At 34.1% G+C, this 22,754-nt stretch overlaps 1 protein-coding gene across 11 annotated transcripts in view; it reads right to left on the bottom strand.

Moving 5' to 3' along the window:
* MAP3K4 (mitogen-activated protein kinase kinase kinase 4) overlaps positions 1–22,754 on the bottom strand; it is a 126,237-nt gene that overhangs the window by 74,173 nt on the left and 29,310 nt on the right. For 10 of the 11 annotated variants that reach the window (XM_051998058.1, XM_051998062.1, XM_051998065.1 and 7 more), the window contains exon 2: positions 15,555–15,745. In XM_051998058.1, coding sequence (XP_051854018.1) covers positions 15,555–15,745 — 191 coding nt within the window. Of the gene's footprint in view, positions 1–15,554; positions 15,746–22,754 lie in introns of those variants that run through there. The other variant, XM_051998069.1, reaches the window with a different exon arrangement.

Raw genomic sequence — 22,754 nt, 5'->3', positions numbered from 1 at the left:
CCTCTTAATGCTGCATATGTGTAAATGGAGGACGGTTCTCTAAAATCCTACTGCTATGAATGTAGTGATATTCAGGACATAATCTGAGCCCCTCTATTATGGTTTGCGCCTGGGACATAATTAGCCATTGTTTTCTGGTTGTACATCAGTATTTTTATGACATCTCTTACATAGAGATTACTGTTGGTAAAATACATGCAGGCTATTTGTATCCACATTTTACCCAAATGACAAATGGAAGGAAATGGGGAAGCTATCTTTTAACATTCATCCCTATCCCAGCATTGCACAGGTTACCCAAACTGCATGGGGATAGTTCAATGGGATGTATAACATGGAAATATCTTCACACCAAATGAATGAGCAGGAGTCACCAACTACAAGCATTCCAGTGAGATAAAAGGACCACCAGGAGGTATCCTTTGTTCTTCCACTGCATCCTGAAATCCTTCAGGCCTTGTCATCTGCCCGCTGCTATGTTTTTCATACACCTGGGCACTGTCACCTGACCTGTTGACATACCCTTAAGGACCTTCAAACCTTGACATCCGAACTGCTGCTGCACTGTTAGAAATTCTGAGTTTTTCCACTTACCTTATAGCTCAAGTTTAGGTACTGTCTTTCACCAATTTAATATGCTGCTTCTTGCAAGCAATGTCTTTTTTTTTCCCTGTTAAGCATATTGTAAGCACTTACCAAATGTTTTTTCATTCACTTATCCATTCATTCTGTTAAATGTAATTTCAATGTACCATCTATGCCTACATTATTTTCCTTTTGAAAAATTTCAAATAAAAAAAAAATTACAGGGTTTAAAAAAAAGCCAAATGGCTCGGTTTTTTTTTCACTGTTTTTTCACTCAGAGCCAGAGTACAGTTGTGTTCTCCCTTAAATCTTTCTCATTGTCAGATTATATATATATATATATATATATATTATAACCAGCAATTTTTATATTAACTTTTACCTTGATATTATTCAATCTCTCTGGTAACCTATACCAGGACCTCACTCTCTCTCTCTTAACAATTCTCACATGAGTTTTAAAAATCAAGTCATTTAAAAAAGTTGTGAAAATATATTTGAAATCTAAAATCAAGAAGGAATTTTTATTCCTATGACAATCTTCTTTGACAACACTAATCTATATCTGGAAAAGAATACCATACTTTGTCACTTCAAACAAAAAATAAAAGTGTCAAATCTGTGTTCCCAAAGTTGTAATCTTGTGTAGGTAGTTTATGGAAGAAAACTAAATTGACACTTTGTTAAACGGTATAATATATCAACCTAATTGAGAAAGATGAATTTGTTCAGAGAACAGATACTACATATACCTATTTTAAAATGATCAGAGCCTACTAATAATTGGATATTTAGATTCAGAGGAGAAAACACAATTCTCAAATGAATAATGAAGATAAATTCTAAGTCTTCCTTTATGTCTCTAAATATTTTTACTTAATTACATATGCATTTAAGTTCCCAACTACTTTTAGTTAATTCTCAAATAATTTTTATAATTCTGTCGTTGTTTTGTAGGAAATCTCTTTCATTTCCTGTATGCATATACTGAAATACTATTGTGTTTTTAGGGAAAACAAATATGAAGATTCCTGAGAAACATGGGAAGACAAGTAAAAATGCAAAAGGGCAAAGCAGAACCAAAACAGTATACTGATGACTACAATAATTTAAATAAGATGGCACTAAAGAACATCATCAATCAAATCAACAAAAATGATCAATACTGGTTTAAATGACTGACAGTGGAATGAATTTCCTTCCACTTGGTAGAGAGCCGATAAGCTACAGATACCATATACCTGGTAACTATGTGTTACAAGATTAGAGTTTTGTTGGTTTGGCAGAGGACAAAAGTCCTATGGAGAAAGACTACTGGAAAGTGACTGAGGCAAACAACAAAATGCGTTATTAATAAAACAGCTTTTAGAAAAGGAGAGGAAAACAAACAGTAAATACTCATACAATCTAAGTATATCTATTTTTTTGACTTTGACATAATGACTTAGTGAGGTATATGGGAAAACAATAATCACTTTATGTTATAGAGAAAGAAAAATTTGTCTCCTTGATTTTACTGTTGCTTCTTTAAACAAACGTATACTTTTCAGTACAGAAATATATGGAGTTTTTACTCTGGACGAGGGACAAAATAAGAGGAGTCATCAACTCTTTCTAATCTCATAACCACTAACTTTTTTTTTTTTAATCACAACTTCTAAGTGAAACTATGCTTATTTATATTATTCTAGAGAGATAGATCGTTGTATACTAAGAATCTAAAAGAAATGGAGATATGTAAGAATCAGCTTACATATTTTCTAGAAACATATATTACTCAATAACAGGTGATTAAAATTTCCAGAATAATATTCTAAGATGAAAAAATAAAATTATGACCTACATTAAAATATCAATTTGTTATATCAAAATATATTTTTAATTTCCTCACTGTAACATTCTTTAAGTTGAAGAGAAGCAAGTTATTATTATTCCTATTTGTCAAGAAAGAAATTGAGACATGGAATCATTAAATGACTTGCTCAATATATCAGTGAGTAAGCTACTTACTAGAATACCAGTCCCCTGACTCCGAATGCTTTTTCCAGTAACAAAAATACTGTCTTTTTTATATTATTTTAATATTGAAATATTTGCACATTTTATTACTTGTACAGGAATAGCAAATCATGAAACAAAAAAGAATTTATTGAAAATGAACATAAAGTATCACTTTAAAAAGTCCTACTTGGGTAAAATAATAAAGTCCTCTAAAACTGTTTTTAAAAGTGCATTGCTGAAAATTAAGAACAACCTTATATAAAAACTTAAGAAAAATTATGTAAAGACCAAAGTATTTACTAAAAATTATTCTTTTACCATAACCACCTTTAAAAAAAACACACTCTAAGGCTATTTTAGTGTGGGTTCAATGATATATCTGTACACAATACATACACCAATTAAGAAATCATAAACATAAAAGGTTCTGACTGAAAACCACTGTTGGTCTTGTTCATTTCAGCCAGGCTACAACCATGACAACAGCAAGACAATTTGTCACTAGGTATCCTCAAAGACTTGAAATGTAGTAAGACTTGCCACGGCCTGTGATTCTCTCCTGCCAAAAACAACTATAAGGGACCAAGGCAGTGACCATCTTTCAATCTCCCTGGGCTTCAATGCCTCAGTTACAAAATAACAAAAGAGGACATTGGTATCTCATAACCTTTCCAACTTGGATCTAAGATACCAGATAATACTAGTACTTTTTATCTAAAATCGCTAAATATATAATATAGAAAGAATAGTTCAAATGAAGGAGACAAAGATTTTCAAATCCTTAAAAGATCTAAGTGACTGCTTATTAAACAGTAAATTCATGAAAATAAATGGCAATGTACAGTACAATAGACAAGAGGAAAATTGTTGAGGAACTGTTTTTGTCATCCAATTTTTAGCATAAGATGTTTATATGTTTATCTTTAAATAAAGGAGTCTCAGAACTAAAACCAAAAGAATATCAGCCAAACCAATCTAGGAGAAATAACAGTATTCACTTTTTCCTTTGAAGTATCTATAAGGCAGAATATAAAGTAGCTTATATATGAAACAAAACAGTAGAGAAGAGAGAATTTCTAATGTTCAATGGTACTTACCTATCCATTGAGGGAGCTATTGGAAGTCCATTCTGAAGTCCACTTAATCCAACTAAGCACCCAAGATACCTGTTCAATTTTGTACCAGAAACAAGTTGGCCTCATGTAGCCTGATAAATCTGCTTCCTTGCCAGGTAAAGAAGAAACCTTTGTGGTACTGTACTCTATCATGAAACAATCAAGCTAAATCAGTAAGGAGCTGCTTCGCCCTGCCCCTACCCTGCTCTCATTTCTAACTGGTTACTGGAAATGGCCTCAGGCACTATCTGCAAAGTAGCAGAGACTGACAACCAGGGCACTGAGAAGTAGCAAGTAAGGAAGCTAGAAAGGAACCTGACAGATAAAGCAACACGAAGGGAGTTTTATATGGGGAGGAAAAGGGCTTTGACAATTTGCTTTGGGATTTTGTTTTTAAAAAGAATTGTGATTATTGGATTACCAAACAGGTAAATACTAGACTCTTGATTCTTAATTTCTGGGGTCCTACAGAGTAGCATAAGAAATTCTGCAAAGTGATGTGGTAGAATAGAATATTGAAATCAAATAGTGACATTTTATAATGTTACTTCTTCTGATAGTCAAATTTCTCAAAAACAAAAATTTCTCTAAGTACACAAAATACATAAGTATTCTGAATATCACAGATAATATAACATCTCATTACATGGCTGTTTCATTGATAATAATTGTGTCATCATGACAGCAATAATAGTTACATTATTAAATTTTACCTTGATATCTACCCAAGTCTGATTTGCTTTCTTCCCTCCTATGTTGAAGGAAAAAGCAAAAACGGACCTTTACCTGAACATTAGAATACTATGCTAGTAAGCCACAGTAACAGAATTGATTCCCACAGGAGCCAGCTAATTTCACAAAACAAAAACTGTTAGCCTATATTTATTAATTTGTGTATTCATTCCACAAATATCTGAATGCTTAGTTTAAGCATGACACTATAGCAGACACAAATATAAATATTGCAAGTCAGTTATACATCACTCCCCCTTACACATTCTACATTCCAGGCTAATTAGACTACTAACACCTACCAACTCCATACCTTTACCCAGACTACCAGCTCTTTACCACATAGGACAGTTAAAGGTGTGTGTCCTGTAGGGTTCTATCCTGGACCCTCTTCTCTTCTCCCTCTATTAGATTTTATGAGCTCCCATGATTTCAATTGTCATCTGTAGGCAGATAAATTCTCAGATCTACTTACTCAGTCTAACCTCCTGCCTGACCCCCATACTCTTATCAGATAGACATCTCAAACTCATACAAAACTAAACTCATCTTTCCCTTCAAATTCTCCTTACTTCTAAATGTCCCTACTATCCTCTTAGTCACTCAGGATCACAACAAATATATTCAACTCCTCCTCTTTCTACTCTCATATCCAAACTGTTGCCAAGGCCTGTCAATTTTACTGACTTTGGATATCCCATATCATACATTACTACTATCAAAATTTTTTTATTATTTGTATCATTTTGTCTTTACATTATTTTTATTTAATGAATTAATTTTTAATCTCCATTTAAATCTACATCTTCTAATACCTTAATTATTACTCTTACAGCATTCTTATCCATAAAATATTGGGAACATTTACCTTTCTGTACTTATTTTTAAATTCTTTGTTACAAAGTGATCAATTTTTATATGTGCCAAGAATGCTTAGACATAAGTCAATAACATTTTTATCCCTATTCAGTTTTAACTACAGGTCTATCAAATTTAGCTATTTCAGCATTCTATTTTAATCTGCAACTTTTTTCTTTTTTTTCTTTCCTGGCTTATCCAGTTCTATTTGTAGAATAGTGAAATTATCTATTAAGATTACACTGCCTAAATCAGGAATGTCAAACACTCAATGCTACTAAATACAGTCTAATCAGGTTAAAATATAATTGGGAAAGATGTAATAAAATGTAATAATATTTTAATATTTAATAATTAAACAATAAATAAAATAAAAACACAATGAATCATATACATATATCTAAACGTATATACACACATACATATAATACTACATTTTAAAATTTGCTCAATATGAAGCCTGAAAGGATATCTATGTATGGATTAGTGGCCTCCATTTCAATTTGAATTTGACACCATTAAATCTTCAACTTAGTTGCTATGGCATTTATTTAATATATATTTCTTATTATTATTATGTTGTTGTCTTTGGAACTTTTAAACATAAAAAGGGATATTATTTCCCTATTCATCTTTCTTAATGCTTCCTACTTTGAATTCAATTATGCCAAATATCCTGATAGCATGTACTGATTACAAAGAAAAAATTTGAGTCCAATTTGTCATTTGGAAAGATTGCTTCCACTGGCTTTGAAGGAGAGTGGGGATGGAGAGAGTGTTCCCAAGTGTAGAACTCTATATTTAATGTTACATTTTTAAAATACACTGATTAGTTTTATAGATTTTTTTCCCCTTTCCCCTCTTTTTTCTCATTAAAAAAAGTCTTTATATAAGTGATGATTCATTGGGAAAGAAAGTATTTTAAGGGAAAATTCAGGTGATAAAATGGCAATCAGAGGAAGACTGACATGTTCAGTGTGGACTCCATTGATTAGCTAGTATAAATAGGTTACAGATCATTCATTATACCTATCTGACTTCCTTCAACAATACTAGAATAATAGAGTAAAAGAAGGGCAGATCTTAGATTTAGAATACAAGAGAATATGAAACTGAAATGATTAGAAAAAGGAAAATAAGGTAAATGGTGGACTAGAAAACCAACAAGCACTAAATAATTAGAAATAAAGAATAAGTAGATTTAGAAAAAATGATGCAGTGGGAGAGACAGGAAGACAGAATATTATTACCTAAGAGACCAATTTCAAAGTTCTGGATCCTGGCAGTCAATTAGTAATGAGTAACAGATGATTAAAGGCAGGAATAACATAAAGGTAAAGATCATGGGAATAGGAGTTATTATGATAAAAGACATTTATTAAGATTTTCCATTTAATTGAGTTTTTCCTACAAAAACTTTCTTTTTAAAAAATAATAAGTAGCTGGCTCATTTTAAATACTATTTTAGCCCAGGAGGAAAAATCTATTCTTCTCATAATGCCCATTTCAAAACTATGAAAACAATCAATTCTAAAAGAATTTCCTATAGTCTTTAAAATATGTCAACTTTTCTGATTGTGCACTAAAGGAAGGACAGCTTTTCAGGCAGTTTTGATTTGCCAACATTTTATTCAATTACAAATGATGACTGAGTAATCCCTCACAGATGAGAAGGATTTTTCCATGACCTACAAGTTTTAAATGGTTGAGGTCAAACTGGGATCAGCAGGTTTTGCCACAATTAGGAAAGAAACTTCCACATATGGAAACTGGATTTGAATATTCAGTTTGCTCTTTCATTATTCTCTTTTCATCGTTTTATTTTGGCCATGAAGTTCTCAACAGTTAAATATATTTTCCTCCACTGAAGTTCTATTCTTATTTTTAAAATCAGAACATAAAGATTGTCTTGATTTCCTAAGTTTGGAAAGGTTCATCTCCAAGAGGTTGAAAAAAGAGTTGACAGTTTCATGAGTTGTGGCCTCCCAAAATTTAGCTACTAATGCTAAATTTAGCTAATAATGTAATGAGGCTATATAGGATTTTCATTATTGGGGTGACTATGTACATTTGGTAAAATAAGAAATCTTAGAGTATTAAAGTTTCTACAGGATCATAGAGTTAGAAGAGTTCTTAGAATTCATCTAGTCCAATCATCAATTCCTGTATTCTATAGATTAGTAATTTGAAATATAAAGTTAATTAGCCCAAATCTAAACAGATTTTAGGTAGCAAAGACAGGATATGAACTAGAAAGGTCTCCTTCATTTCATCTTTATAATATCACTATAAAGACAGAATCCAACTTTACTTCATTTGCCTTCTAAATTAAGTTTTCTTCTGGGATCCCCAGGACATGATACCAATACAAACCCTACTTGTGCTTGCTTTCAGAGTCCCCGGGGATATGGGTTACAGGATATCCTGCTTTGTAGCTGGGTTTCCAAACAACAGGATCCAGAAAAAAGCCAGCTTCCAGAAGCCCTAATGACAGCAGTACCAATTTGCCTATCTCCAAACAGTGGCACCAATAGAACAAAAACTTTCTAATCATTTGCTTTTCTGCCACCTCAGCACTCACCATTTACTGAAACTCCTACTGGAATTCATTCACAGTGGTTAGCAGGGGCCCTCTTATTCTCCCAATCCTAGCTATACTCCATTGTCAATAAGCAAAACCTCCTTCAAATGCCTGTTGCCTACTGTCTCTTTATCTAACTCCATCCTAATTCACCAATTATCACACACTCATGCCTCCCCATGTGCCCTCTGAAACTCCCATTCTGTGACTAACAAACTTCCTTTTATTTTCCACTTCCTTCTCTTCTACACTGTTCATCTTCTGGCAGTCACAAAAGAACTGGACTTCTGATAATACTTTATCACTAACCATCCTTTTTTATACCAGTTTTACTTTTTCTCATATGAAAAGACTCTTTGGTCCCAATAGTGGAGACAAAATACTCCTTGCTCCCTCTTCTACTCCTCCATCACTCATTAAACTTCTTCTCCTTTGAGGTTCTTACTGCCTAAATGTATCAACTAATTCATGTCTTGATAGTCAACCTCCCTAAAGCCATTGCCTTTTCCTTTAAGATTTCCTCATATCTACTTTGTATGTATCTTGTATATATACAATAGCTCAAACCCATTAGAATGTAAGATCACAGAGGACAGGAACTATTTTCACTTTTGGGTCCCCAAAACTTAGCATAGTTCTTAGAAACTATCAAGATCTTAATAAACAAATTGCTGACTGAGTAAATGAAATGCTGTCCCAAAGATACTGAGTTTCTTGGAATTTTTAGAAGAATTTCATTTGATTCAACTCATATTAATAATATTTATCAAGCACCTACATACAACATGGCATCACTAAGCTAAAGTTACAAAAGGATTTCCTAGAACCCATTCTCACTGGTTTACAATTCAAAAGAAGAATGGATAAACAGAAATAACTCTGATACAACGGAGTTTGAGAAATGTCAAGTAATGTGAGAATGAAAAGGAACAACCATTTTCTGCTACAGGAAGAAGAGTGGATCAGGAAAACGCTTTTTGGCAAAGGAAGATCTTGAGTTGGACCTTAGATAAAGGACTCTCAACTTCAATAGGTAGAGACTAGGAGATAGGAAGAAAGGAAAGGGAGTCTTATTGAAAGCACTTCATAAATTGTCAATCTCAATCATTTTTCTCTTTTTCTCTCCCCTTCTCCCCACAACCAGCCATGCTACACTTTGTTAGTGCTCTCATCATATCCCATAACTTAATTATCATTTCTATACAAATGACTGCTTCCTAAATCTATATGTTCAGCACTCACCTCTCTCCTGGGCTCTGGTGCTGTGTCACCATTTAGCTATCTACTAGACATTTATACCTGGAGTCCACGTAGACATTTCAAACTAAACACAACTAAAACTGACTCCCCTCCATTCACCTCTTTTCCTGACATCCCTATTTTTGTCAAGGATACCACTATCTTTCATTACTTTCATCAAATTTATAACCGAAACCCTAATTTTTCCCAACACATCTAAACAATTGTTAATACTTACTGATTCTACTCGTATAAAGTCTCTCACATCTTTCCCCTTCTCTCTACTTATATGGCTAAAGACCTAATCATCTCTTGACAAGACTTCTGCAATGTTTACTAATTTGTGTCACTACCTTAAGTCTATTCTCTTTCCAACTGTTCTTCCATAAGCTACCAAATATTTCATTTGATCACTCTTATTGTAATCTCCACTGCAGAGTTCAGAAAATGAAAGAAACAGACTCTGTTAAGTGACTTGTCCAGGATCACACAGCTAGTAAGAATCTATAATCAAACTTGAATTCTAACCAGTCTCCCTGATGTTAGGCTCATTGTTCTATACAATACACCATCAGCTGCCTGTGGAAAGTGGTAACCTTCACAGAGTCAAAGAAGTTAGAAAGAGAGAAAGATTTAGAATAGAGAGAGATAATGAGTTCAGTCTAGGATATACATTTTGAAAAGTACAGTATGCTGGAAAAGAGAGAATGAAAATTAGGAGACAGATTAGGTATAGAAAGATAAATCAATAAATATTTATTGATATGATAAATTGATATTTAAAATGATATATGATATATTGATTTATTGATATGATAAATATCAATAAATATTTGTTAACTCTAACAACCAAGTGCATAGCTATGACAGTTGAATCCAAGAGAGCTAAGAGATCACTTAGTGAAATAGCATTGAGTATTGAGAAAGAAAAGCAGAGCTTCAAGAGGCATCCAGAGTTATCAGGCATGGTCTAATTATACACACACACACACACACACACACACACAGAAAGAAAATAGAATGAGAAAAAGAATGATCAACCTGGATGAGGCCACTTGACAACTGAAAATAATAACTCGAATAATGAAATAAGAAGCCAAATTGAAGAGCAAGAAGAGAGTGAGCAAAAGAAATGAAGGCACTAATTATAGGTGGTCTCTTCATTTGGAATAGGGGCAAAGGAAAAAATTATTATATTAGTTATTAGTTATTAAGGTTTTCTTTATATTGAATTTAAATGTGCTATTGACCTTAGATTGAACCTTGCGAGAACAAATTTACGCAATTAAACAAAAAAAGACACTTCCCTCATCTACTGAAGCAAGGCTATTCCTGGGATAGTGACTGATGACTATACAGAATCAACACACCTCCCCTGCCATATGACAGTACCACATATTTTAGGAGGAAATACCTATCCTAGAGCAAAATCATAAAGGAGTAGGCTTCAGAGATCAAACCAAAAAGAAAAACAAAACGGGAAATAATCACTTAGATTCCAGAGACACAAGAACCTAGAGGAAACTTCCTAATAGAAATTTTAAGTGTATTTCCCACAAACATTTCAACTTCAATACGTGTAAAATAGAACTCTCTTTTTCATTATTATTATTATGATTACAAGACTTACAAAGCTGGAAAATATATATCTTTATGTATTTAAGAGTTTTTGCCTGTCACCTATACAATCTGAATTCTCTCAAAAATGAACAAAAATATAACTTATTAGTTAAAAAAAAAGGAAGGAAAAAAAAAACCTCTCTTTTCCCCCAACCCATTTCTCTTCAGGTCCACATTTTCCCTCTCACCACAGACACAAAGAGTTGCAAAATCTTGATGTTCCTATATTCACCACTACTCTCATATATGATTCCTTTTTTGCTTATCATTAACACCACTTCCTTTGTTCAGGGCTTCACTTGTTCCATTGCCCACTACTGCCAAGGACCTCCTAATTAATAACATATCTCCCCCCTCCAATCTATCCTCAAGTTCAGATCTGAATATATCAATCCCCTACTCCATAAAATTCTATATTGCCTCTAAAGAAAAAAAAATAAGCTTCTCTTCATGTTGTAAAGCCTTTCAAATGCTATTAGTCAATAAGCTTTTATAAAGCATTTACCATGTATCAGGCAGTGCCCTAAGCACTAAGGGATACAAAGAAAAGCAAAAAGAATCCATGCCCTCCAGAAATTCATAATCTAATGGGGGAGACAACAAATATATACAAACAAGATACAAGTCTGAGAAGTAATTGAAAGCAGAAAGGCCCAAGAATTAAGAAGCGGGGAAAGCCCTCTTATAAACGATGAGATTATAAAAGATGAAAACCAGGGAAGGCAGTAGTCAGAAATGAGAAGGTAGAGGCATTTGAGGAATGGAGGACAGCCAGAGAAGAATGAAGCCAAAAGATACTATCTTGTCTAAGGAACTTCTAGGAAGCCAGTGTCACAGAATAAAAAGTTGGGGAGGAAAGAGGGCTCCAGGATGGTGGTTTAAAGTCTAAGACTGGAAAGGGGAGGAGTGGCTTGTACCCCGACTATCACATAAGGACTTGTATTTGACACTGTTGATGACTGCTGTAAGGGATAGATATGGACCAACACATTAGGAAAATCACGTTCATGGCTAAATGGAGGATGGATAAACAGAGAAACTTGAAGCAAACAGCCCGACCAGCTGGCTTTTGCAGTAGCCCCAGTGTGAGGCGGTGAGGGTCTGCACCACAGTGGTAACAATGTCAGAAAGGAGGGGGTAGGTTCCAGAAATGTTGCAAGTGAAACCGATAAGCTATAGGTGTCTGAGGAGGGATGAAAGGGTTTGGGAAGAGTTGCTATGGAGAATAGGAACCTCAACAGAAGGATGGCTTAACAGGAGTAAGGAGTCACTTGAGATTGTAGAACATCAATCTGTAGTAGATCCAGTTAGAACCATGGAATGACTTTCTCCACCTACTTCCACCAGTGCATGTGTAGGAGTGAAAGCAGCTGGTGATGGAAGTGATTCAAGGCTTAAGTCTGGCCCAGCATAACTAGTGATATCATAAGGGAGCCAGGGATTATAGAGGAAAAAGGACAATGTCGAATTGAGCGATTCACCAATGAGTCAAGCAGGGAAAGAAGGAAAGGTGAGACAGGTATGACGGCTAGAAGAAAAATGAGGGATAAAATATGAATATAGATCTGGAGAGCAATTTGGAACTAGGCTCAAAAAGTTGTCAAACTATGCATACCCTTTGATCCAGCAGTGTTTGGGCTTATACCCCAAAGAGATTTTAAAGGAGAGAAAGGGACCCACATATGCAAAAATGTTTGGGGCAGCCCTTTTCTTAGTGGCAAGAAACTGGAAACTGAATGGATGCCCATCAATTGGAGGATGGCTGAATAAGTTGTGGTATATGAATATTATGGAATATTATTGTTGATTGAAACAATCAGCAGGATGATTTCAGAGAGGCCTGGAAAGACTTAAATGAACTGAGGCTGGGTGAAATGAGCAGAACCAGGAGATCATTATACAAGGCAACAAAACTATATGAGGATCAATTCTGACAGATGTGGCTCTCTTCAACATTGAGATGATTCAAACCAGTTCCACTTGTTCAGTGATGAAGAGAGCCATCTACACCCAGAGACAGGACCTATGGGAACATAGCATTCTTACTCTTTCTATTGTTATTTGCTTGCATTTTGTTTTCTTTTTCAGTTTTTCTTTTTCTTCCTTCTTGATCTGATTTTCCTTGGGCAGCAAGGTAACTTTATAAACATGTATACATATACTGGATTTAACATGCATTTTAACATATTTAACATGTATTGGACTACCTGCCAGCTAGGAGAGGGGATAGGGGGAAGGAGGGGAAAAATTTGGAACAAAAGGTTTTGCAAGAGTCAATATTGGAAAAATTACCCATGCATATGCTCTGTAAATAAAATGTTTTAATTTTTTAAATTGAATTAAATTTTTAAAAAAAATTTTAAAATTACAAATAGAGTTTGGCAGAAGGCAAAGGGAAATATTAGAGTTATATAATGGAATTTATTTCAGAGTTCTTCAACAGAGAAGTGACATAGGTGTGATGACCTTTGTGCAAGGCTGAAGCAGAAGAGAAGAGTTAAGTTATGGGGAATGAGCAGGTTAAGAAACTGGGAGATTAAGGCATTTAGGGGACTAACAGGAGGTGTGTTATTATGGGGGCATGAGATATAGAAAAAAGGATTATGAGCCAGGTATTGAACCCACTGAGGAAGGAAGTATCCTGAAGGTCTGCAAGACAATAGCCACCAGAATTTTGACTGAATGGAAGATGTGGACCTAAAAAGAGGAGAGGTTTCAAAGTGAATGGGGACAGAAGGAGAACCTGAAAGTGGCAATTGAGAAAAAGGAATATTCTCACTATATCTCCCTAACCAGTAACCTCAGGGGAATGAATGAAAATACAGCCAGTGCTAAAAAGGACAGGCAGGAAGGTTGTGTCATCACAGAGGAACCAGGTGTCAGTGGCAGCCAGATGATGGAAGAAGCAGGAAAGGAGATTTAAGATGAGAGCAAGTTTGCTGCCTATGGAACAAGCATTCCAAGGGCATAGTTGAAGAAATACATAGCATTTAGTTGGGACTTTGAAGTGAGCGAGTTGAGCAGAGAGAGAATAAGGAATCTGATAGTGGTAGATGGAGAAGAGGGTTTAGATGACTTACAGAAGCTATGACCAGGGGTGAATTTCTTAATCATTAAAAAAAAAGAACCCTCTCCTCTTCCTAGCAGAGGCTAAAAATCAGATAGAAAGCAAAAACTGCATGAAATGGAAGGCAAAGCGTTAGATGGAAGAACTCTCATTTCTTCTCTCCTCTTCCCTCTAGAGGTTCCTACCCCTACTGAAGGTTGGAGATCAAGTAAGAGATGGGAACCATAAGATGGAAAGCCTCTCTTCTCAGAGTATACATTACAAGAGATGGAAGGCACACAGATGCACTGAACATGATGAGTGGGAGGCCCCAAGTTCCTTCTCCTCTACCCTCAAGAGACTAGCGATCAGATGGGAAATGATGATTTAGCAGCAGTTCCAATCTATCTTTCTAATCTCATTTATTAATTTATTTAGATTTTTTTTGGACTAGGTGAAAGAAGAGATTCTTCTGCTCAGTTGCTACTTAGCTTTAATAACTGAATGGGTACAGCTTCAGTCAAACTGAGCTGTGAGAGACCTTAGCTTAAAAAGGCTCTTTCATTCAGGGCCATCTCCATTCTGAGCTCTATCTGGCCACTGGACCCAGATGGCTCCAGAGGGTTAAAAGGAGGTGGGTGATCTTGCACAACTCTCCCTCCTTCCCTTAAATCCAACTCACTCATATGTCATGGCGTCACCTCCCTGACATCACGGTCCTGAGAACTAAGGACAAACAACAATCACCAAGCTCTACTGTCTGGATAAACTAGAATTCTCTTTGTCCCCAAATATGGCATTCCATTACCTACTTCTATGCCTTGGCACTATCCTTATCCCTGGCACATAGTAGGCGCTTGAAAAATGTTTATAGATTACTCATTAAATGTATTCCCTCTTCAACTCTGCCTTAGAAAATCTTTTACTCCCTTCAAGAAGCTAATACATGCTCACAAGTGTCTTACTTCCCTTTTCCTATTTATTTCTATGGCTTAATTCAAATACTAGAAGGCATTGGGCAAACCTAGAGGTTTTTTTATCCTTCAAAACAATTTCTTATTAAATGATTTGCTCAGCTGAAGCACCACCTTCCCCATGAAACCTCTTCTGGTATAATCAGTTGCTTTTGGCCTTTTCACTAAGAACCCTGTATTTTTAATGATGCTGTATTCATTCTGTGTGTACTTATACTGTAGATATACCATCTTTAAGAGAATCTAAGTTTCTTAAGAGTATGAATTGTTTTAGTTTTGGTCTTTGTATCCCCAGTGCCTCGCACTTCCTGATGCTTCATAAGCATTTAATGATGGTTCCTGAGAGACTGGACTCCTCTAATGAATGGACAACAAGAAATTTGGAGACCTACTTTAGGACACAGTATTTACCCTTTAGCATTAAGAATAGAAAGCTCCACAATCCGAGGTACACTGAATTACATTATCATGTCCTAAGTTGGCAGAATTTAGGTAGGAAATGTTACAAAAGAATGGTTTTAGAATTTTCCCATGGGTAGATAGATGGAAATACCATGCCATACTTATTAGAGATCCTACAATACCAGGGAAAGGAATTCAAAGAACCCAACACCCACCAATATGACAATTTGATACAAGCGAATAAAAACCCTTTACTTTCTAGCTGGGAGACAGAAAAAGCCAGGGCAACAACAGAAGTGTGTGTGTCTATATAAGCCTCAACAAATAAATGTTTTCTAAAGATTATGTATTGGTAAGCTCTATATCGTTTTTTAATATATCTTTCCAAATAAAAGACATACCTTTTAAATTGGAGCGGCCAGAAGGTCTCCCTACATTATTCCTCTGGTGCTTTGTTGACATACGTTTCATCTGTCGAGGTGTGCTGGGAGGAGAGGTACCATAAAGGTTTTCAGTATTTGTTTCATCTGAGAACTCCTCTGGATCAGATTCAGAGTTTTTGCAAGCAACATCTCCCAACTTGCACTCCTGCCTAAGAAAGAAAGAAAAAAGAATAATGAAAATTTTTGTCAAAAATATTTGTTAATTTGCAGTTTTCAAATGTTCTTTCAAATGCAGTTCAAATGTTCAAATATTCCTAATCTCAACCATTTTATACACCAAAAAGTAGAGTCAAAAGTTCTATTTCCTGATGTTCTCAGCAATGAAGAAATAGCACACATCTGTTAAGACACATAAGCAGAAAAAAATCCACAAAAAGTCACACACCAAAAGTTTTAAAATATTTTCATCACACGTTTTAAAAACTAAAAAAAGTAAAATAAAATAAAGAGGACTTATGTTGCACAATAAAAATTAAAACTAAAAATATACTGTCAGTAAGCTGATGTCAAACCTAAGTAATGAAACAAGTATAGTCCTGCCTAGCATTTCAAAGTCTTACTTCTTAGTACAACTGAAAAACAAATCCAGAGTCGAAATTAAAGGACTACTTTATGAAGCCCAACATACTAGTTATTGGGGAGGAAAAAAATCCATGCTCATAACCAGTCTCCTACTTCCCTTCTCCTATGTGCTTGTATAAGAATGTATTCAAACACTTAAGAAACTAAATACTAGGGGGGAGGGGGAGGAAAGGGGGCGGGGAAGAAACCCACTGGTTTTTTATCTTTCAAAAGTTAAATTCATATTAAAGACTTGCTCAAAGTCACATTGTTAGTAAGTGATATAGCCAGAAAGAGGATTTAAAACAAAGTCTTTGACTCCAAATCTAAGGCTTTTTTCATTAAGTATTTTCTCTTCTGAAACATGAAATTTTTAAACTTTATTTTTTCTTGTAATCATGCTCCTACTCCTATGGTAATCTGATCCCTTCTGAGAACAATGTTTTTAGATGCATAAAATTAAAATATGCTATTTATAATGAAATATCAAAATAACTAAAAAAATGGAATTTGTAGGTAGGATAGCATTTTGCTTTATTAGAGTTTGAAATTAGCATTTCTCATCAACTTAAATGTAAATGTTCTTTTGTTAATACCAATCTGTAATTAGATTTTATATCTTTCATGTGACATTTGAAAATGTCTTAGGATATGATTTTAATTCAGCATATTGGTCATTTAAAAGGCATTTATAGAATTATATTATTCTTTTCTTTGTATTTGTCTTTCATCATATCCTTACACTGCAGATAAATCACATCCAACTAGAAGTTAAGTAGTACTACTCCAATTATATAGTTAAATGAAATATAAAATTTGGTCATTTCTTTTGCACTTGCACTGAGGTCCAAAAGACAAAAACAAAAAAGCAAAACAAAACAAAAAACCCACAGGGTGAGTTTAAAAATTTTATTTACACAAATGTGAAAATGGAAATTTCGATTCTTTTCTTAATTTCTGACAGCACAGAAGTATATAGGGCACCTTGATATTACTTGTCATTCAACAACCTAAGCTATCACCAAATTGATTTTATTGTGGTATAAGTTTCACACAAATTCTATTTTGCCTTATAACTTTAGTTTGAATTAATTTAGAAACATTATGAAGTCTGCAGCAAAATCTAATTTCAAAAGTGCTGTATTTAGAATAGTAGTACTATGATTAATTTATAAACCACCAATTATTCTGGCAATTAACACTATTTATAAATTTATCTTTTGTAGTTTATTAAAGATTTTCTATTGACTGGAAATTTAGGAGTTTAATTACAAAATGGCATTTATACACAAACATATAGAAACAGGTCCACATAAGTAACAATATAAAAGAGTTGTAGATACATTATTAATACTTTTTGTAAATATATCTGGTGGTCTTTACTAAATGTAGAAGGCTGAAATTCTTGGTTCTTGCACTGAGGTCCGGACAACCAAGCACTTAAGGCTAATTACCGATTGGACAATACTCTATAAGCATATGCTTGGAAAATGGCACGTTCCACTATCCTGTGCTGGCTCGATGATTGGTGTATACAGAGGATTGTAAGAGGGACTAGGGGGTAGAGTAAGACTAGCCAAAGTCACTTCTGGGTGGGAGATGAAGGAAGGTCACGGAGATTCTGCTTCCACCCAATTCAATCCTACCTCTAAAGACCAAGAATAAAGACCAAGAACTTTTGCTTATCCTGACTCCGGTTGATTCTAAGGTATCCAGGGTGCTAACACAGTCATCACAACTAAATGCTTCTGTGCTGATTGAAAATCTATGAGTTTATGTTACAAAAGGATATGTATGTGAATATACACGTAACGTGAATATATGAAAGCAGGTCCAAATAACTACCAATATAAAAACAGCATATACATTTATCCAAGAATGGTAATAAATCCAGGAAAATTGGTAGTTCATGAAGAATGCTGAAAATATTCTTTATAAGTTATGTTTGCCACAGTACTACAGACTGAAGATTTGGAAGGGACCTAGGGACCAGTCCCATCTTTTTGCAAATGAGAAAAGTGGCTTAGAGCCTTTGACTCCAAAATCAGGGCTATGTCCACTAATGAGTGAAAACAGGAGCAAACTGTAAAAGAACATGAATTTTAATGTTCTCTTTTATGTAATCTTTATAACTCAAGATAGTTTGGTCAAGGGTGCTATACTGTAAAATAGTGAAGTTTAAAGTTAAATTTCTGGACGTAAAAATCTTATTCTTGTTCTGTTTCAATGCCTCCTGTACTCTGAAGAAGATAATTTAAGTATAGAATTTTCTCTAACCAACCTATTACTATATGTAAACAAAAAAGATAAATTGATGTAATCATTCTGTTAAAACTCAACTTTTGCATCTACTTCAGGAAAAGAGCTTTTTTTTTTTAAAACCCCACAAAGTTTAAGAAATGTAGACTAATAATCCTTTTCAAAGTGTTTCCAAATTATTTTAATGGTATATAAAAGAAAACTATCAAAATAGATGGAAAAATGTCACAAGTTATATAAAGAAAACTATATCATCCTGACTAATCAAGAAAACTACATATTAACATTATCTATGTTCTAATTTACTTTTTTAATTTAAAAAATATTCCCCCATTACATTTTAATCTGATTGAGTCACAAGTGTTGCCATGCAATCTTGTTTAACACCTCTAATCTAGATTATAAATAATTTTTTAATATTTACTAATACTATTATTTTAAAGGACTATAATCATCTATCATTATTTTTTAAAACAGCATTAATTATATAGATTAACTATTTTTGAAGTATTATCATTCACTTTTTTGACCTATGCTAATACTTTGGTACATAACTATGCTACTATTCTGGCACATATCATATGTAGTGCCCTGTAGGTATATACAGATAAATATCTCTTGACTATATGTCTTGCCAATAATACTATAGGACTCTCTTTATGAGATCAGGAATAAAGGACTTTCAGTTGTTGTTGTTTAGTCATTTCAATCATGTTCAACTCTTTGTGATCCCATATGGGGTTATCTCAGCAGAGACAACATGTCAGTTCACCATTTAATTCTCAGGTGAGAAACTGAAGTAGACAGGGTGAAAAAGTGGCTGAGGCCAGATTTGACTTCAGGAAGACTCCAGGTCCAGTTCTTTATCTGCTGCATCATCTTGCTGTCCTTAAAGATCACCTGATTCAATGTACTCATTTCATAGAAAAGGAAAGAGAGGCCCAAAGAGCTTGAGAGGATTGCCTGAGCTCAAAGTAGAACAGGAAAGAAATTACTTGAGCTACCACAGAATTATTTTGCTGAGATAGAAAAATATGACAAAATTCATTTGGAAGAACAGAAAGACAAGAATATCCAAAGAATAATGAGGGGAAATATCTAGGAAGGAGGTCTAGCAGTCACAGATTTTATCTGGTACTAGCTAAGAAAGAGAAAGGTAGGGTGAAACAGAGCAAATACACCATGTACAGCAGCAAACATATATAGCAACCTAGTGTTTGACAAGTGTAAAGATTCAAGTACTCAGGACAAGAATTCATTATTTGATAAAAAATTGAAGGGAAAGTTAGAAAACAGTATGGCAGAAACTGGGCATAAACTAATATCTTACACTATACATGGCCTAGACATAAAAGGAGAAATTAAAAGAAAATTTGAAGAACATAGAACATATTATCTATCAGACTTATGGATAAACAATTTATGAATAAACAAGAGATAAAGAGCACAGTGGGATGTAAAATGCATAATTTTAATTACATTAAATTAAAAAGGTTTTGTACAAATAAAACAAATGTAGGCAAGATCTGAAGAAAAGCAGAAAAATGGGAGGAAAAATTTATAGAGTTCCTCAGATAAAGGCTTCATATCTCAAATATATAAAGAATTTCTTCAAATCCATAAGAAGTAAGTCATTCCCCAATTGAGAAATGGTCAATGGATATGAACAAGCAATTTTCAAATGAAACCATCAAACAAATTTATGATCATATGAAAAAAATTCTCTAAATCATTATTATTAGAGAAATGAAAATTAAAACAACTCTGAGGTACCATCTCTCTCACCTATCAATTGGCTAAAATTACAAAAGAGGAAAGTGACAAATCTTAGAAGAGATGTGGAAAAACTAGGACCTTAATTCATCATTGGTGAATCTGTGAGCTGGTCCAACCATTTTGTAGAGCAATCTGCAATTATGCTCAAAGAATTATTAAACTGCTTATATTCTTTGATCTAGTGATACCACTATTAGATCTGATTCTCAAATGATTATGGGAAAAAAGAGAAGAACCTCTGTATTCTAAAATATTCATCTAAGTTCTCTTTGTGGTGGCAAATTAACTGCAGGGATGGCCATCAATCAGGGAATGGCTAAAAACCATGGGTATATGTTTGTGAGATAATATTACTCTTCTAAAAGAAATTAGGAGGTACATGAGTTTAGAAAAAAATGGAAAGATTTACACAAAATAACGAAGAGTAAAATGAGCAGAATCAGGTGAACATTTTATATAGTAACAGCAATATTATTTTTAAAACAACTTTGAGTGATCAAATCATTTTATTATAAATAGCCGAATTAACTACCAAGATTCTATGAAGAAAGATTTGTTTGCATCCAGATCTCTCTCTCTCTCTCTCTCTCACACACACACACACACACACACACACTCTCTCTCTCTCACACACACACACACACACACACACACACACACACACACACACTTGTGTCTAATGGTGGCCATTCTAAGGAGGGAGGGAGGACACAGAGAATGGGGGATAAGATTGGAGGGGGGAAGTTACATGATAACTTTGTTGTATATTTAAAAAGAATAACAAGTTGTACATCACAGATCTGCAATTCTAGGATCAATCCTCTTTTTTTTTCTATTCCAATTTGATATGGAAATGCTTGTTTTATTTCTTAAGTTCATAATAAAATTTAAACAAGAGGCAAGAAATAAATGGTAATTTTTATTCAAGCATAGGGCCTTGAATACTGATGATAATAAGTTTTTATCATTAAAAAGAAAACCAACTGAAATCCAAGAGAATTTTAGAACATTTAATGAAACTCCATCTTACTATTTACAATTAAGTCAACAAACATTTATTAAGTACTCATTATGTGCTGGGTTAAGTGCTAGAGATTAAAAAAAAAAAAAAGGTAAAACCAAGTCCCTGCTCTCAAGGAGCTCACAGCCTAATGGCAAATAAGATGCTAACAAATATGTACAAACATGATATATCATGTCTATGTCTATATGTCTATATCTAGATATATATCTAGAAAGGGAGAAGAGAGATACATATGTATATACAAGATATATATATATACATATATACATATATATATGAAATACACACACACACATATGTACACACATACTCATATACCCCAACACAAAAACCTTTGACATAAACCAGATATAACCTTAGTGAGAAGGCACTAGACTAAGACTGAGAAAGCCTTCTTGCAGAAAGTGTGACTGCAGATTTGAAGGAAGCCAGGAAAATCAGGAAGCAGAGATAAAGAGGGAGAGAGCATGGCAGGACAGTCAGTGAAAGTGTCTGCGGTTGGGTATTGGGTTGTTTTGTCTGAGGAACTATAAGGGGACCAAATATCAATGGAACACACATTAAAAAAAAAAAAAAAAAGTGTAAGAAGACTAGAAAGTGATCCAATTTTTCTTGTGCAGCAAGATAACTGTATAAATATGTTTACATATATTGGATTTAACATATTGTAACATATTTAACATGTATTGGACTACCTGCCATCTAGGGTGGCAGGGGGGAAGAAGGGGAAAATTTGGAACAGAAGGTTTTGCAAAGGTCACTGTTGTGAAATTATCTATGCATATGTTTTGAAAATAAAAACTTTAATTAAAAATGTGGGGAAAAAAGAAAAAGAAAAAAAATTTAAATTAAAAAGACTAGAAAAATATGAATAGGATAGATTATAAAGGGGTTTAAAAGCCAAATTGAAGAGTTTGTATTTAATTCTTGGAAGTAAGGAGTCACTGAAGTTTACTAAATAGGGAAAACAAAATGATCAGACCTGTGTTTTAAGAACTGGACTAGTGTAGTGGCAATGTCAGGATAGAAGGGAGCATACATGAAAGACCTTTCAAAGGCAACTGATTGGATATGGGGTTTCAAAGTGTGAGGAATCAAAGATGACACACACCTAGGTTACAAGAGTGAACGATTGGAGGGATGATAGTACCTTCAATATTAAAGCCAAGTTAGGAAGAAGGGTTTAAGATGAGTTCAGTTTTGTACATGTTGAATTTAAGAAATAATATTTTTAAAGATGTGATTGATTAAAAAGGATAAAAAAAAAAACCCTGATCCCATAAGAAAATAATAGAAAGAGTGAACAACAGTGTAGTTATAGGTGCTGATAAATCTCCAAATGCACTGAAAATATGCAACTCCAAAAAGCATTTATCAAATGCCTAGAATATTTTAGATACAAAGGATATTAAACACAAAAATGAAAATCCCTTCCCTGAAGGAGTTTGCATTCACTCCACTGACGGAGATAATACGGACATGGATAACTCATAGGATGTCTTAGATACATTACTGTAGATGTGAGCTAATAAAGTATA

Source organism: Antechinus flavipes, chromosome 4, assembly GCF_016432865.1.
Source record: "Antechinus flavipes isolate AdamAnt ecotype Samford, QLD, Australia chromosome 4, AdamAnt_v2, whole genome shotgun sequence".
NCBI classification, from domain to species: Eukaryota; Metazoa; Chordata; class Mammalia; order Dasyuromorphia; family Dasyuridae; genus Antechinus; species Antechinus flavipes.
Note: the sequence above shows the minus strand (reverse complement) of the source record. Positions and strands in the feature narration are given on the sequence as shown.